The 15,960-nt window shown below is 31.7% G+C and overlaps 1 protein-coding gene across 1 annotated transcript; it reads right to left on the reverse strand.

The window, feature by feature from the left end:
• Positions 1-3,846: 3,846 nt before the first annotated feature.
• LOC11421292 (cold and drought-regulated protein CORA) lies at positions 3,847-5,329 on the reverse strand. Its single transcript, XM_024784041.2, has 2 exons — positions 5,066-5,329; positions 3,847-4,318 (listed from the first exon to the last, which is right to left on the reverse strand). Exons 1-2 carry the CDS (start codon positions 5,157-5,159, stop codon positions 4,071-4,073), a joined length of 342 nt encoding a protein of 113 aa, XP_024639809.1. The 5' UTR covers positions 5,160-5,329; the 3' UTR covers positions 3,847-4,070.
• Between the last annotated feature and the right edge of the window lie 10,631 nt (positions 5,330-15,960).

The raw sequence follows: 15,960 nt of genomic DNA on the forward strand, positions 1-15,960 counted from the left end.
CGGACAACTTGAATATTTTGTATTCAGACACATATTCATAAGTAATAAAAGGTAAAAGAGAATGAATAAATTCTGTTATTATTGAAATAAATGAATTATGTGATTGTTAATGTGTGCGCGCTTAAATGTAAAATATTTGTGTTAGTGATCAAGTAAGTATGACTATGTGGTTGTAACCAAAAAAGATCAATTAAGTATGACTTTTAAATTGACTTAGTTAAAGTTTTTTTTTATTTCAAAAGACGAGACAATGGTCGAATGGGAAATGAGGACACTAATACCCACCTGAACCCGCCTCGCTTGTATCAACAATACCATATCATTACCTCTCTTAAGTTATAAATCCATAGACAAACTTTTAAATTACATTGATTTATTTACTTTTATTTTTAAAGTGAGCCTTAAACAAGTCATTTCCTTTACTTTTTTTTATAAAAAACCAGATTGCTGAAACAACGTAGTTTTGAGCTTTTTACTTATTTTTAATATAAAAAAGTACAAAAATTTGGTTCAAATTCATGTGGAGATGGGGGCAAGATGGATGTTCATGAACCCCATCAGATATGGGGTTGGGGTTCTATTTTTCACCCTCGTTGGAATCCAGGATGAGTATATGAAGATTGCCAAACACATCGCATTAAGGAACGCGAAAGACAAAATCCCTTTCCACCTCACCACATTGTCATGCCTAATTGTAGATATGAGCATTAGCAAGGTTATTGCCAACTAAATAAGATTGCAATTTCAGAAAAGTATCTTTTTACGAGGATTGTGAAAAATATCTATCAGCGATCGTTAGATTCGTTGGAATCATATATATCTTCAGAGAAGTTGATCAAGCAACATATGTTTTGGTTAAGCATGGTTTTATTCTCTCTTTACCCTTTCATTGTTTTGATGTAATTCATGTTTTCCTTTGCCTCCTTGAGATGACATTGCGGTGATCGGCTTTCCTGCGCGGTTTTAGTTAGTTTTACTGTTTGGGCATTTGGCATGTTTATTCATATAAAAAAATCAGGGTAATTTGTTTCCTACTTCATCGTTAATTATGTTATAGACTCAACTGCTCTAAACTGTAAAGATAGCTTGAAATATCTATTAGGACGGTCGATTTTAGAAACTGTAAGGACAGCTTGAAATGTCTATTAGGACGGTTGATTTTAGAAGAAAAAAACCAGTTAAAACAAATGTATCAATGAAAGCACCTCAAATATATAGACTCTCTTGAGTAAAACCTAAACAAAGGCTTAGAGTGAAAAAAATTTACTATAAAAGTGGAGTTATTTGATAATAGTCTCACAATTTTATTTTATTTTCTCACAAGCTTATTGGACCCGTTTGGTGATTGTGATAAGGGAGTGGATTGAATAATTATATTATATCTTATTTGTTGACACAACCATTTCTCTTCGGGCAACTTGAATTCTCCCTTGTAGAGAAACCGTGAACACACAAAAACCATCACAACAAGACAAGAACTTGGTGCCGAGGTGGTGACCCAAATGCATTGAAACTGCAAATCTCAATTGATTTGAAATACCAATCCACACCACGACATGCCAATTCAAAGTGAGAGAATCAAACACCCCATAATGTTTTGTGGAACCCAGTTCCAGATGAATCTATGTGTGAAACAACTCAGCAAGCCATTAGAGCATGTTGTGACGGAGAAAAACACCGCTTGAAAACCGACCCCTATAGGGGTTACATTCAAAAACTACCGCGACTCAAGGTCGTCGATGTTTTGGAATGAGGGTGGTGCAAAGGGCCAGTGCCTCTAAACGCGCAAACGTGGTGGCCACTACATCTAAAAGGAACATAGTTGGACGAGGGGAGAGGTACGGTCGGCGGAGGTTGAACCAAGAGAGAAGTGAGATCGTGTTTTTTGAAAAAGATAAGGGAGCATCCTCATTCTTCCTTAAGTTACAACCATTTCTTAATTTTGTCTAACATCCTCATTCTGCCTATAGATTTTTTAAAATATTATACTTACTTTAAGTGAAAAAAATATTATATTTATATGTTAAAAAAATAATTTGGTGTTTTGTATGTTGTTTTATTTTTGGCTTCATCCGCGGGTTTGTGTGTACTGTTGCACAAACTTGTTGAGAATAATATTTGTTGTTTAAAAAAAAAAAAATTGCTCCATATCCAACAATCAATTGGTGTTGAGTGTTTAATCTACACAATTTTATTATGATCTACATTTATTTTATTATCAATTATAATTTAATATATATTATGAACAAGGACGGAGCTAGGGGGACCAATAGAGGCCACACGGTCCCCCCTAGATTTTTATAATTGTTTTCATATTAATATTTTTTTTTTTTAAAGAACATATTAATATTAATATGTTATTATGTTTTTTTTTTGTCACTATATTTATTTTGTGTGAATTTTATATGATAATCCATAATGAGCTTTTTTTTTTACTCAATTTACTTAGCATTGAACATTCATGTTTCTAATCTTAATTAAACTAACTATTACTCGCTTCGGTCTCATTTATAAGTAAATTTTAACTTTTTAGATTTATTGAATAAATGATATATGTGGTCTATATCATATATCACATACATCATTTATTCAATGAATCTAAATAACAATGAAAAAAATAAAGTAAAGTTTTGTTTGCAATTTACAAAAGAACATTAATCCTTAACGAAAATCAATTTATGATTCCTTGTTGCAATTTCGTGAGTTTTTTTTATAATTATTACATGCAGTGTTATTTACACACTCACATACCAACAATTCAATGGCAAATTTTATGGTACACCCAACATTTTGAGTGTATCGGTACACCAAACATTAAATTAATAATTAAATTGATTGTTTTTTTTTAAGAAAAAATAATTATTTTCTATCATTGACAATTGTAATAATTAAATCTTATTTACCAAAAGCATCGATGAAATAAAATTTACTTTTTTTGAATTTTTATTGCTCATAATGAAGAATATTGATTATTTTTTATGAGAAAATGTTAAAAATTTAATATAATTCATATAAACAATGAAATGATGTTTTTTTCTCATGAGATGGTGTTTTCTAAAATATGAATAATGACAAATAATAACTTATTTCATAAAATGATCATTAATTTATAAATTTATAAAGCAGAGTATCGGTACACCTTAATATGTGAGGTGTACCGTAGAAGCTCCCCAATTCAATTCTCGTGATTTTATTTAGAACTTATCCTCTTACCTTTGCATTTTATTGTTTCATTTTTTCTTTCTTTTCTATTCAAAAATTTTCTTTAGTCTTGTCATACTAAAACGAGTCTCTCATCTTCCTTATATCTTTGAAATTTCTTATTATTTTTGGATAAATCATATGATTCCTTAAATATCTTGAATATATTATGCATATAAAATTTTTATTTTTCGTTACTAAATTATACTCTTAAATTCAGTCCTCCTAATTAAATTAAATTTATGGCTCCGTCCCGAACTATGAACGATAGCAATCTTACACAATACTATGTTTAGTAGCACGTGAGTCTTGTATTTTAGTATGTTCCTTAGGACGTGAAAAGGTTCAAAATTTTGGTTGTATAGAGAAAAAATACAAGACTTTATGGGGACACATTCTGAGTTAATGGTATTATTGTTCGATAGTGGGGAGGAGTAATGGTCTTCTAAGTTCTAACAATTAGTGTTCACATGATTGGGTGCATAAACCATATAGATTCAATAATCATTGAGTAGGGTATAAGTCTTTCTTTGATTTTGTTGCGTAAGAGTTGCACTTCTTCGTTCGTCAGTTAATTGCATATTATCGGTGTTTTTTTATATATAATTATCATCCATAAATATAAAAGGTGAGGTAATAATGGAATACACATGATAAAACATTCTTTTTTTTTTTGGAAAAGCTTATCATCGTTACAAATACATAGTCTTATGCAAATTTATACTATATAGTGGCAAGATAGATAATACACAACACCGGAAACTGCTGCCCTCTATGTATGCCTTTTTTTAATATCAACGCAACATTATTTTTATTCATGAAATATATTACTAAGAAAGAGTGTATGGTGCATGATGATATCATTACGATTAGTTTCGAGTTTCGTCCTCAGTTTCCACGGCACCATGACCACCGTGACCACGTCTACCGTGGTTGTGACCACCTCCACCACCATTGTAACCCTCTCCGCCATGGTTGTAAACATGTCCACCTTTTTCATGAACATCACCATCACCGTTGTTAGAATCATCACCGTTGTTAGAATCACCACCGTTGTTAGAACCACCAACATAGCCTCCATCTTTGCCATAATTTAAGTCAGTCTGTTCAACACTATCTGAAAAAACAATATATATTAATCATTATATCATTAGATAATTAAAAAGGTTTGCTAAATTAGATATAAAAAAAATATGGTCCAAGTTAGCAAATATGCACATTTTTATTTGGACAAAAATATCCTTCATTTTTATTATTAAAAACTAATAGTTTGAGGGTTACTTTAATATTTTTATTTAAAACATATTTGTTACCCGACACCAATTGCTAACTTAGACCCACTTTTATTTTATTACAAATAAATTAAGGGTCACTTTAGTACTTTTCATTAAAACATATATTTGTTAACTTGCATCAATTTGCTAACTTAGACCCACCTTTATTTTATAACAAATAGCTTGAAGGATATTTAATATACTATCACTTACATTAATTTAGTTTACACTAGTGGATATTTGCTAACTTGGATCAAATTGCACCGATGTGATATAATATTTGAATAATTTACACTGCTTAAAAACTTCTTATTGAATATAGAATTATAGCAAAAAAAAATTTAATAAAGAATTATAGCAAATTTTATAAGACTCACAATTGAATATATAATTATATCATATGGATCATCTCTGTAAGTTATATATGAAGCAAATTTGAAATCGTTTTTTATATAACATTGAAGTGCATGAAGATTAACGTTTACATAGAAATGAATTAATTAAAATGTATAAAATACATAATTAAGTATAAAAGAATTATCCTTTAAAAAAGTAGAAATGAATTAAAAACATATGTCTAAAACGCTCACCCCAATTAGGATCCGTGGAAGTTTCGGATATCACTGAGGAAATAAGAACCATAGCCAAGAGGCCTAGCATAAGGATTGCCTTTTTTGAAACCATTGTTCAATATCTGTTCAAATTTGATATTTGGTAGTGAACGATGAGAAAAGTAGCAAGAAGTGTGCTCTATATATAATGGAGGGAAGGAGTGAGATGATGTAGGGACATTCACTTGCTAGTTGAGAAGGTAGCTAGTGTGTAATAATTCATTGCTTTTTAGTTTCATAATGTACATGGTCTATAATATCGACCAGATACATCTTTTATGCAATTAATCTAAAAAATAAAATTTTATGTATAATAATAATCGGATGATGTATATATTTATAAATTTTTAACTAAAATAATTGTTTGATGATTTTAATATCATTTGTTTTGACTACTTCCTTTCTTTCAAAATAAGTGATCTAGTTGATTGTTTTAAGCAATTTATATATGTATAAACAAAAAAATATATAAAATTTGATTTTTAAAAATATTTGTTGAAACAAATCTAAAAATATCTTATATACTGATATTTCTCTTTATATGGTAGTAGAAAAAGATTATCAAATATATTATGTGAATTGTGAATAATAGAGAATCACTTATTTCATAATAGAGAGAGTTGTAAAGACCAAAGGCTATGAAAAATTGAAAATGGTGATGAGGTATGGCTACTTTCTATTGGCTGAAAGTGACATTTTGAAAGCATACTATTGGTTCATACTAGCTATCTCATCCCATGGAGATACATGCATTCAACTTTATCCAGACACATTCATAATATGTTTTCTATAAGTAATTTTATTTTTTTTAGCAAAAGAGTATTACGGAGGTACACTCTATACTTGAACATTCACTTATTATATGTTTTCTATAATAATTAATAAGTGAACTCTAACCAATAAACTCTACTTGAACAAAAACAAAAAACATTTTCCTTAATCATATTATCTCCATCAATCTCATTTTATTATTCGCCACTTTGAATATACTATATACAGATACACTAATATTATAGCCATTCTCTAAAGGCTAATTATTTCTATTCTTTTGGTGTTTTTAAGTAAATTAGCTTTCGTGCTAGTAGCATTCCATTTAGCATGTAAGTAATTATACCGGTGTATGAGAACAATTTCGTTTTTGACACTATGCATATCTTGCGGTATTATGCTTTAAAAATTTGCTTACAAAAAAATATTAATAGCTAATAATGATATTTATTAAAACCGATATTCTACTTTTTTTTTCATTTCTCATGTATTTTTTTTAATTTTCGTGAAATCATCAAAAAAATATGCTTTAATTTGTGGGACAAAAAGAGCACTAGATGAAAAATAGGTTTTTGCAGCGTCCAAAAGCCTCCTCAAAAAACCTCCCTGAAATAGGTTCAAGTTCAACCATCCCGCTTTTAAACCTCCTCAAGCGTTTGCATTTTTTTTATGTTTTCATAATTAGTGTGAAAAATATAAAAATAATAAATTTAATAAAAATTAGATATATTAAAACAAAAATTGTAGTAAGAGAGAATTAAAAAACAACTTAAAAATAAAAAATGGTAAAACAAATATTTTATAGTAATTTAAAATTAAATATAGATTAAATTTAAAAAGGGTTAAATATGTTTTTAATCTCTACAATATCACAGAATTTCTAGTTTAGTTCCTACTCCCTCCGTCCTAATTTATAAACAAAAAACACAAATTCACACTTATTAAGAAAACAAAAACATAGTAGTTTGAGATATAATTTTTTGTGTTTTTATTGGAATAAGTTTCATGGAAAAAAAATTGTGTAGATTAAATTTTTTGTGCCTTTAGATGAAAAAAAAATATTGGATGATGATTAAAATAAATTAGTTAGATGAGATGAGAGAGAATGAATGAGCCATAGGTCAGACTCCCCTAACCAAGAACAATGCCCAAAAGAGACAAAGCCATCATAGACCCGTACCTAGCATAAAGGACATCCCACCACATAATCAGGCTCTCCAAAATAATCATCCAACATTACTTACAAGCATACTTATAAAATTCAAAAGAGGAAAAAATACAAAATACTTATAAATAAATTCTCATGAATAAAGAAAAATGAAAAATATTATATAGTTCACCCGTTTTGGTATTAGAGGAAGTCTCAGTTAAGACCCTCGCTGAAACCCTAGAGGAAATAAGAACCATAGCAAATAGGCCTAGAATGAGGATTGCTTTTTTTTGAATCCATTGTACTCAAGAGTATAAATAAACTACACAAATCGGTATTACAAAAGGGATATTTGGTAGTGAACAATAAAAGAGAATGTGCTCTATATGTAGTGGAGGTTGGGAGATCAATACTTGGTAGTTGGGAAGGTGGAATAGTGCTCTATATTAATTCATTCTTATCTTCAAATTCAGAACTGTTTGTTTGTTAGTAATTTTGAAACCATTCATTTTGAGTATTAAGAATCGGAGGCTACTTAATTCGTTGAAAAAATGAAGCAGTTATTGTCTATGCCAAGCCTACTTAATTCGTTGAAAATAACAGTATTGAAAGTATTGAAAATAACAGTATTGAAAATAACAGTATCAACCACATACATCATTAAATAAATAAACCTAAAAAATGAATTTTGTTTATATTTTGATACGGAGTGAGTACTTTTAATTTTGAAACCATTCATTTTGATATTTGAGTGGTGAAGGTACATTCCGAATAAACACTCTAAACTCTAAACTTTTTTATAACTTCAACAAATGATCTATCTATCACTCAAATTAAATTTTTAAGGGGTTCTAAATTGACTAGTTTAAGTGTGAAGAACAAGAAACATATGAATATGCAAACTAAAATGCAACAACATATTGAACAAGACTTTAAGCTCGGACATGAGTAAAAAATACACAACTAAAGGGTTCAAACTCACATATTTACTAGGTTATTGTGAATTTGGACTCAAATCTTAAAAAAAAAAAAAAATAGATGTGAAGAGCATATATCAATGACAACCAACAATCAAACATTCTCAAGTTACACAACATATTTAAATATGTGTAAAGTAAAGCCACAATCAAAGCATGGAATAAAGATAAAAGAGAAGAGAAATCAACATAGGAATACTATTGTTTACCCAATTTGCATTGGTCCAAGAATGAGCCACATTTTGGGGAGAGAAAATATCTTCAATCCACTATCAATGATTCATTGGAAAGAGATACAGAGAGTTACATGAAATTAACTTCAACAAGATCTTCGAGAGCAAACTTAATTTCTACTATTTTTCTACGTACACTCTTCCCTTGAACAAGAGAGTTACCAAGTGACCAAAAAATTTAGCTTCCAATGTTTTCCAAAAACATCCCCTAAGAGGAGATTAGTTTATGAATACGTTATTTAATTATTCCAATGTTTATGAATACGTTATTTAATTATTAACTCTTGAAAGGAAGTCTCAAGTCACAACAATTCGGGCACACCATTTCGAAATACACATATTCATAAAAAGATAGAAAGAGAAAATAATTAAATAACGTATACTTTTAAAATAATTAAGTATTTCTTTGTGTTCAGTATACATCTCAACCAACACCTATTGATTCTTGTATAAATAAAAATGGTGTCTAAGCCTATCGCACAACGGACCCCTCTCAAACTAATCACCCAACCAAAATAGTGTCTTAGCTCCATTGTCCACCACCCTCACCAAATTGTCCTAGTATCCTCGCAACCCACCGTTCATATTAACTATGAGTAGTGATATATGTACAACTCTTTGGTACAACTTTCATGACAACTTTGGTTTTCTCTCTTTTGATTGGTCAAAAATACTAGAGAGAGAAAAAGGAAGAGAGATAATAAGAAGATAATGTGAGTATGTGAGAGAAAGTTGTCAAAAAATTGTTAGAAAATGGTTGTACAAATATCATTTCTCATTAACTATTATTCATCAAACTACATGTTATTTCTAAGAAAAAATAAAAAAATTAGTTTTTATATATATCTTTTATTTGGCCAATTAGCCTAATGAATAAAATTCCACCCTATTAAAATGAAAAAATGGAGAAGGTAGGAAATTCAACCCCTATATATATAATATAATATCCATGCCAACTGAATATGAAAGTCTTTTGCCAATATATATATAAATTAATATTCAACTACCTAACATGTATGATTTCTCGATAAAACAATATATTAACAAAATATTATAGTTTATTTCATTTATTCTTGATGATGAGAAATCAATAATAACATTTTTATTTATTTATAGAGATAATATAATATCTCTAAACTAACATATAACTTATTAATTCATCTTAAATTTTAACTTAAAATACAATTCATCAATCTCATTAATATTATAGCATGAGTCATTATACTAGTTTTTTTTTTTTTTTTAGTAAAGGTCATTATTGTGTAACCAAAAAATAAAAGAAAATATTCTATATTAAAATTTCAGAGCTGCCGTTCCTGTCACAATTAATTAATTTTTCTTTTTATATTTTGATAATTTCAGAACTCCTTAAGTTCAAATTGACAGCGATGAACGATAATGAAAGACGCCCACTTATTTTGAATTTTTCATACAAATGTGTGGCTAGACGTGGCCATATAATTTGTATTCATGCGTACCCATCCGAACCCCGTTTCGAATATGATTTGGACAACTTGAATTGGAGCTAGACTTGGTTAAACATAACCATAAATCTTTTATCTAGATACACACTCATTAATAACAAAAAGTAAAGGAGGAAAAAATAAATTTTATTATTATTGAAATTAATGAATAAAGTGTCGTGACGGATTCAGAAATGTTGACTTGTGGAAACAAAACTTTATATAATACTCCCTCCGGTCCTATTTACAAGAGAAATTTGACTTTTTAAATACATTGAATAATGTATGTATCTAGTCAAGAACCTAATCCAAATACATAAATTATTTAATGTATCTAAAAAGTAAATTGTTTCTTATAAATAGGACCAGAGGGAGTAAATATTTAAAGAAAATTTTTAATAATGCAAAAGTGATATAATAATAACATCATTATCATTGAGAAAAATGCTCAATATTTAGAAAAATTAAAGACTCGTCAACATCTACAAATTAAAATTGTTTTTACGTGTCTTTATATTCAAAAAATATGGTAGAAATTAAATTTCATCTCAAATGCATTTACGCATTCGATTTTATGAAATTCATGAACAAAACTTTTTTTTATGGTATAAATTTTAATTTAATTGAGGCAATCTATTATTTTAAGAGAGAGCAACCATTAAAATATAAAAAATTTAACAAATATAACCAGAAGAGTAGTGGGGGCAGTTTCCCCCATACCACTCTACCTAGAATCGTGGTTGATGATGTGATTGTTAATGTGGTGTGCCTAAATGCAAAATATTTATTTTTGTTATCAAGTAAGTATTGACTCGGTTCGTATTTTTTACGATTTCAAAAGACGGTTGTGGCCTCGCCCGTATCAAAATTATATTATTACCTCTCTTAAATTATAAACTCATAAACAAATTCCTAAATTACATTCATACATTAACTTTTATTTTTAAGCTCAACCTTAAACAAGTCATTTCCTCTACTTTTTTTTTTTAGAAAACCATATTGTTGAAACAACATAGTTTTGAGCTTTTTTACTTATTCTTAATAGAAAAAAAGATCAAATGCCACTTTTGATCCTTTTAGTTTAACAGAATTCTCAAGTTAGTCCTTTAAATTTCGAAAGTTTCAATTAGGTTCTTTTGGTTTGACATAATTCTCAAGTTAGTCCTTTAAGTTTCAAATAGGTCCTTTTAGTTGATAAATTATTTCACTGTTACCGCTGCTGTCAGTCTCTGTTTAACTAATGTTAATGTAGCTGTAAGTTGTTGACTTGAATCGAAATGCTGCCTTTTAATAGCTCGAGGGTGCATGTCTAAACGCTACGTTTAATGGTCACAAATGATCATTTATAGTGCTAATAAGACAGCTATTTACAACAATAAATGTCTTTCTAGCACTATTAAACGACATTTATAATACTAGAATGATCATTTGTGACGATTAAACGTAATGTTTTGACTCACCGGAGCTTTTAAAAGACAACGTTTTGATTCAAGTCAACAACTTAACGGCTACATCAGCATCAGCTAATTATTAACTGACATGAGGGGGGTAACGGTGAAATAGTTTATCAACTAAAAGGACCTATTTGAAACTTTTGAAACTTAAAGGACTAACTTGAAAATTATGTCAAACTAAAAGGACCTAATTGAAACTTTTGAAACGTAAAGGACTAACTTGAGAATTATGTCAAACTAAAAAGACCAAACGTCATATTTGGCCTACAAAAAGTACAAAAGTTCACGTGAGAGAATCGAACAACCCAAAATGTTTTGTGAACCCTATTTCTTGATGAATCCACGTGATACACAACTCAGCAAGCCATCAGAGCATGCCTCAACGGAGAAAAACGCCGATATCTGCATGGAAACCAACCCCAAAAGGGGTTATCTTCCAAAAACTACCAGCACAAGGTCATAGGTGTTCTGGAATGAGGATAATGCGTAGGGGCAGCGCCTCTCATCGCACCACCGCGCTAGCCGCTACATCTAAAAGGAACAAATTTGAATGAGGGGAAGGCGTTGGAGAGGTGGTCGTTCAAGAGAGAAGCGAGAGAGTACTTTTTGAGAGAGATAAGGGAGCATCCTCCTATCTTCCTAAAGTTACATGCATTTCTTAATTTTGTCTAACATCCAATTTACCCTCTATACCGTAGATTTTTTTAAAATACTCCCTCCGGTCCTATTTACAAGATAAAGTTGATTTTTTTGATACATTGAATAATGTATGTATCTAGTCAAGAACCTAAACTAAATACATAAATTATTTTATGTATCTAAAAAGTAAATTGTCTCTTGTAAATAGGTCCGAAGGGAGTATTTACTTTTTTTTGAACAAACTAAAATGAGACATATATTATAAACAATGGCGATTTACCGTGCACAAGACATGCAAAAGGTAAACCGACCAATCAAAATACAACAGTAGGGTGCTAATTTAGAGTAACACCGTAAAAAAGTTACAAAAAAACTACACAAAAACACCCATGCAGGGAAGTGGGTGTTTCCACCAGTCATAATAAGAATAAATAAAAGATATATGCGATGATTTCAGCCACATAAACGAGTTCAGCTTCACTTTTTCAGCTAAAGAAGAAGGATCACAAACCGTTTCTTGGAACACACGGTTATTTCTTTCCTTCCAAATGACCCAAGCAGAAGCGAACCATATTACTTTCAGATAATAATGAGTGGCTCTAGGAAAGCCGGCCAAATTAGAAAATTGTGTAAAATGCCGCCGAATATCACCTGGAAACACCACAGATAAACCTAACCAATGCAAAATATGATCCCAAAGCGTACTAAAAATATTACAGACACAAAACAAGTGATTTGCGGTTTCATAGGCACCACAACCTGACACACAAACCGAGTTAGCTAACAGAAGAACACGCCGATGAACCAAGTTGTCTCTAGTGGGAAGTCTATTCCGAAAAAGGCGCCACACAAATAGTGACACCTTAGAGGGTATGCTCTTATGCCAAACATCTTCAACCAGAGTCTTATCCACCACATTACCATTATCAGTGAGAAAACGATAAGCTTCCCGTACCGTATAACCACGGATAGGATCTAACAACCAAATCCAAGAGTCATGAACATTAACCTGCAAAACGACATTAGAAAGTAACATAGAACATTCCTTCACACTTTCCTCCTCCCACGCCAAAAGTCTCCGCCTCCACTCCCACCCCCACCTCCAACCTCCCAACCGTCCCTACTCATGTCCTCCACCGTACACTCTTTGCGTAAAAACAAATCAAAAAGACGGGGGAATTTACAACATAAAGGTGTATCCCCCAACCAATTATCATACCAAAATAAAGTATCCCTACCATCTCCTACCCTCCTACGAATGTTGTCATCAAACCACCTCCCAACACCCTCACCTAACCCCTCCCTAATCCTACACACTGACCGCCACCACGGAGAATCGAGGTGTCCTCCCTCCTCCAACCGTCCCCCTATCTCACCATAGCGGGCTTTAAGTACTTTATACCACATCCCCTCCTTTTCATTCAACATCCTCCAACACCACTTCCGCACCAACGCCAAATTAAAAGCTCCCATCCTCCTCACCCCCAACCCTCCGTGCTCCTTTGGAGTACAAATCGACTCCCAATTTATCCAAGCAATTTTCCTAGAGTCCTCACCCCCACCCCAAAAAAAAAATTAAAAATAGATTCAATAGAGGAAATTATACCTGCGGGGGCTTTGAAAAAGGAAAGAAAGTAAACAGGAATGGAAGACAGAACAGATTTCAGAAGAACCAAGCGGCCGCCAAAAGAAAGGAATTTATTACTCCACAAGGACAGGCGCGAAACAATTCGATCGACAACAGGTTTCCAAAAACTAAGTTTCCTTGGATCACCACCAATAGACAACCCTAAATAGACAAAATGGATAGTTCCCCTTCGACAATTCATAACCAACGCCGCTTCAGTCAACCACGAATCCGAAACATTCACACCCGTCAACATGCTTTTAAGAAAATTTACCTTCAACCCCGAAATCTTTTCAAATAATAGCAAGACGGACCTCATGGTTCTGACGTTCAACCAACTTTTCTCTCCAATAATAAGGGTGTCATCCGCAAACTGCAAATGAGTTAAATAAACATCACCTGATCGACCAACTTTGTACCCTGAAAACATATTAGCATCAACCACCGCTTTCATCAACACATTGAAACCTTCTGTAACCAACAAAAAAAGAAAAGGTGATAAAGGATCTCCTTGTCGAAGGCCCCTCTCAATAGGAAACTCATTCGCCGGGCTACCATTAACCAAAACTGATGTTGTTGCTGTCCCAACACATTCATGAATCCACTTCCGCCAGAGTCTCGGAAAATTCATATTCTCCATTACCATGTCCAGATACCTCAGATCAACTGAATCATACGCCTTTTCGAAGTCAACTTTAAACAACAACAGTTCTTTATTCATCCTCTTAGCTTCATCCACCGCTTCGTTAGCTATCAAAATACTGTCAAGAATCTGTTTCCCCTGAATAAAAGCCGACTGTGACTCTGACACAACATTACCCACTACTAAACGGAGACGATTGGCGAGGACTTTAGCTAGCACCTTATACAGACAGCCCACTAAAGAGATAGGCCGAAAATCATGGAGTCTTTGCGGACTATTAACTTTTGGAATTAAAGCTATAAAAGTTGAGTTTATACCTTTTGTAAGTTTCCCATTCCGATGGAAATCTACCAAAAACCTCATAAAGTCATCTTGAAGCAAATCCCAAAATTGTTTGATGAAACCAAAATTGATGCCATCAGGCCCTGGGCTTTTGAAGCTATCACAATCCCACACCGCCTGTTTCACCTCCTCAACTGAAAAAGGTTTTGTCAAATTCCCAACCTGAACACCAGTTAATTTTCGAAAAAGAAGATTCTCCACACCCCACCGATTAGCCGCACTTGATTTAAAGTGAGAAGAGAAATGATTAAAGACCGCATTCCGAATAGCTTGAACACATTCCAAATTAACCCCATCGACAGACACACACCTAATAGCATTGTGACGCCGTTTAGCAGACATAACTCCATGAATTTTTTTTGAATTTGCATCTCCTTCCTTCAACCACTGCAATCGAGAATTTTGCCAGTGTACACTAGTCTGAGTTCGAGCCAAAGAATGGAGATTCACAGATAAATCACGTAATTCCAGCACCTCATTTTCCTGAAGTTCCGACAACTCTGCCTTTGTATCTAAAATGGATAATTTATTTTTTACCTCCGACTTCCTTCCATCTAAATTCTTAATATGCTAACACTTTAGGTGAAAAAAAAGATTATACTTTTATGTTAAAAAATAATTTAAAAATATTTTTACATTGTCAATTAATAAAGTAAAAATATTAAAATTTGATTAAAATTATTTTTAAATTCATATACATGATTGCTTGTGATTATTTAAAAATAGTAAAAAAATAATAGTTCAACCGTATAGTGAAATTAAACTAAAAAAAAGGTGTACCGCAATAATTTCATTCTCCACCTTTTATTGATTTTGTTTTTTCCGGCCCCTCCCACCATTTATTTCTGGCTCCACCCGACAATCAATTTGTGTCGAGTGTTTAATCTACACAATTTTTTTTATTATCTACATTTATTTATTTTTTATTTCATTATTATTTATCAGTTAATAAATACTTCCTTCGGTGTCCCCGTGAGCTTAGCTCAGTTGGTAGGAACAAATGCATAATATATGCAGGGGCCAAGGTTCGAACCTCAGATACACTACTTCTTCACATTAAATATGTGTGAGCTCCAGCCACTAGGCTACCTGACCAAAAAAAAAAAATACTCCCTCCGAACATACTTATAAGAAATACTAGAAATCCGACCCGTGCTGACGTCATATAACAATAAATCATAAATCATACAAATAGAAGAAATTTAATTCCGTTCAATCATACAAAGTACACGATTTAGGATACATTCCAAGTCATACATATTAATAGAAGAACTTTAATTTCGTTCCATCATACAAAGTACACAATTTAGGATACATTACAAAAAACTTCATGATAAACAACATTAGACATTACATTAGTGTCTTCACGATCATCACAATTTTGTTTGTTTTTTGGAAACTAATGCTTCTAAGTTGCAAAGAAATTGATGGTTCTTATCTTACTATTATTTTGTTCCCAATTTGTAAGGTGTTCAACTAATCAAGCTCAAACCTTATAAGAGTGAGGTTCATGGTGTTTTGTTAAAACTTGAATATGCAATTAACAATGACGGCCCTTTTATGGTGGTGTTATTTTAT

The sequence above is a fragment of the Medicago truncatula genome, chromosome 5, assembly GCF_003473485.1.
Source record: "Medicago truncatula cultivar Jemalong A17 chromosome 5, MtrunA17r5.0-ANR, whole genome shotgun sequence".
Taxonomy (NCBI): Eukaryota; Viridiplantae; Streptophyta; class Magnoliopsida; order Fabales; family Fabaceae; genus Medicago; species Medicago truncatula.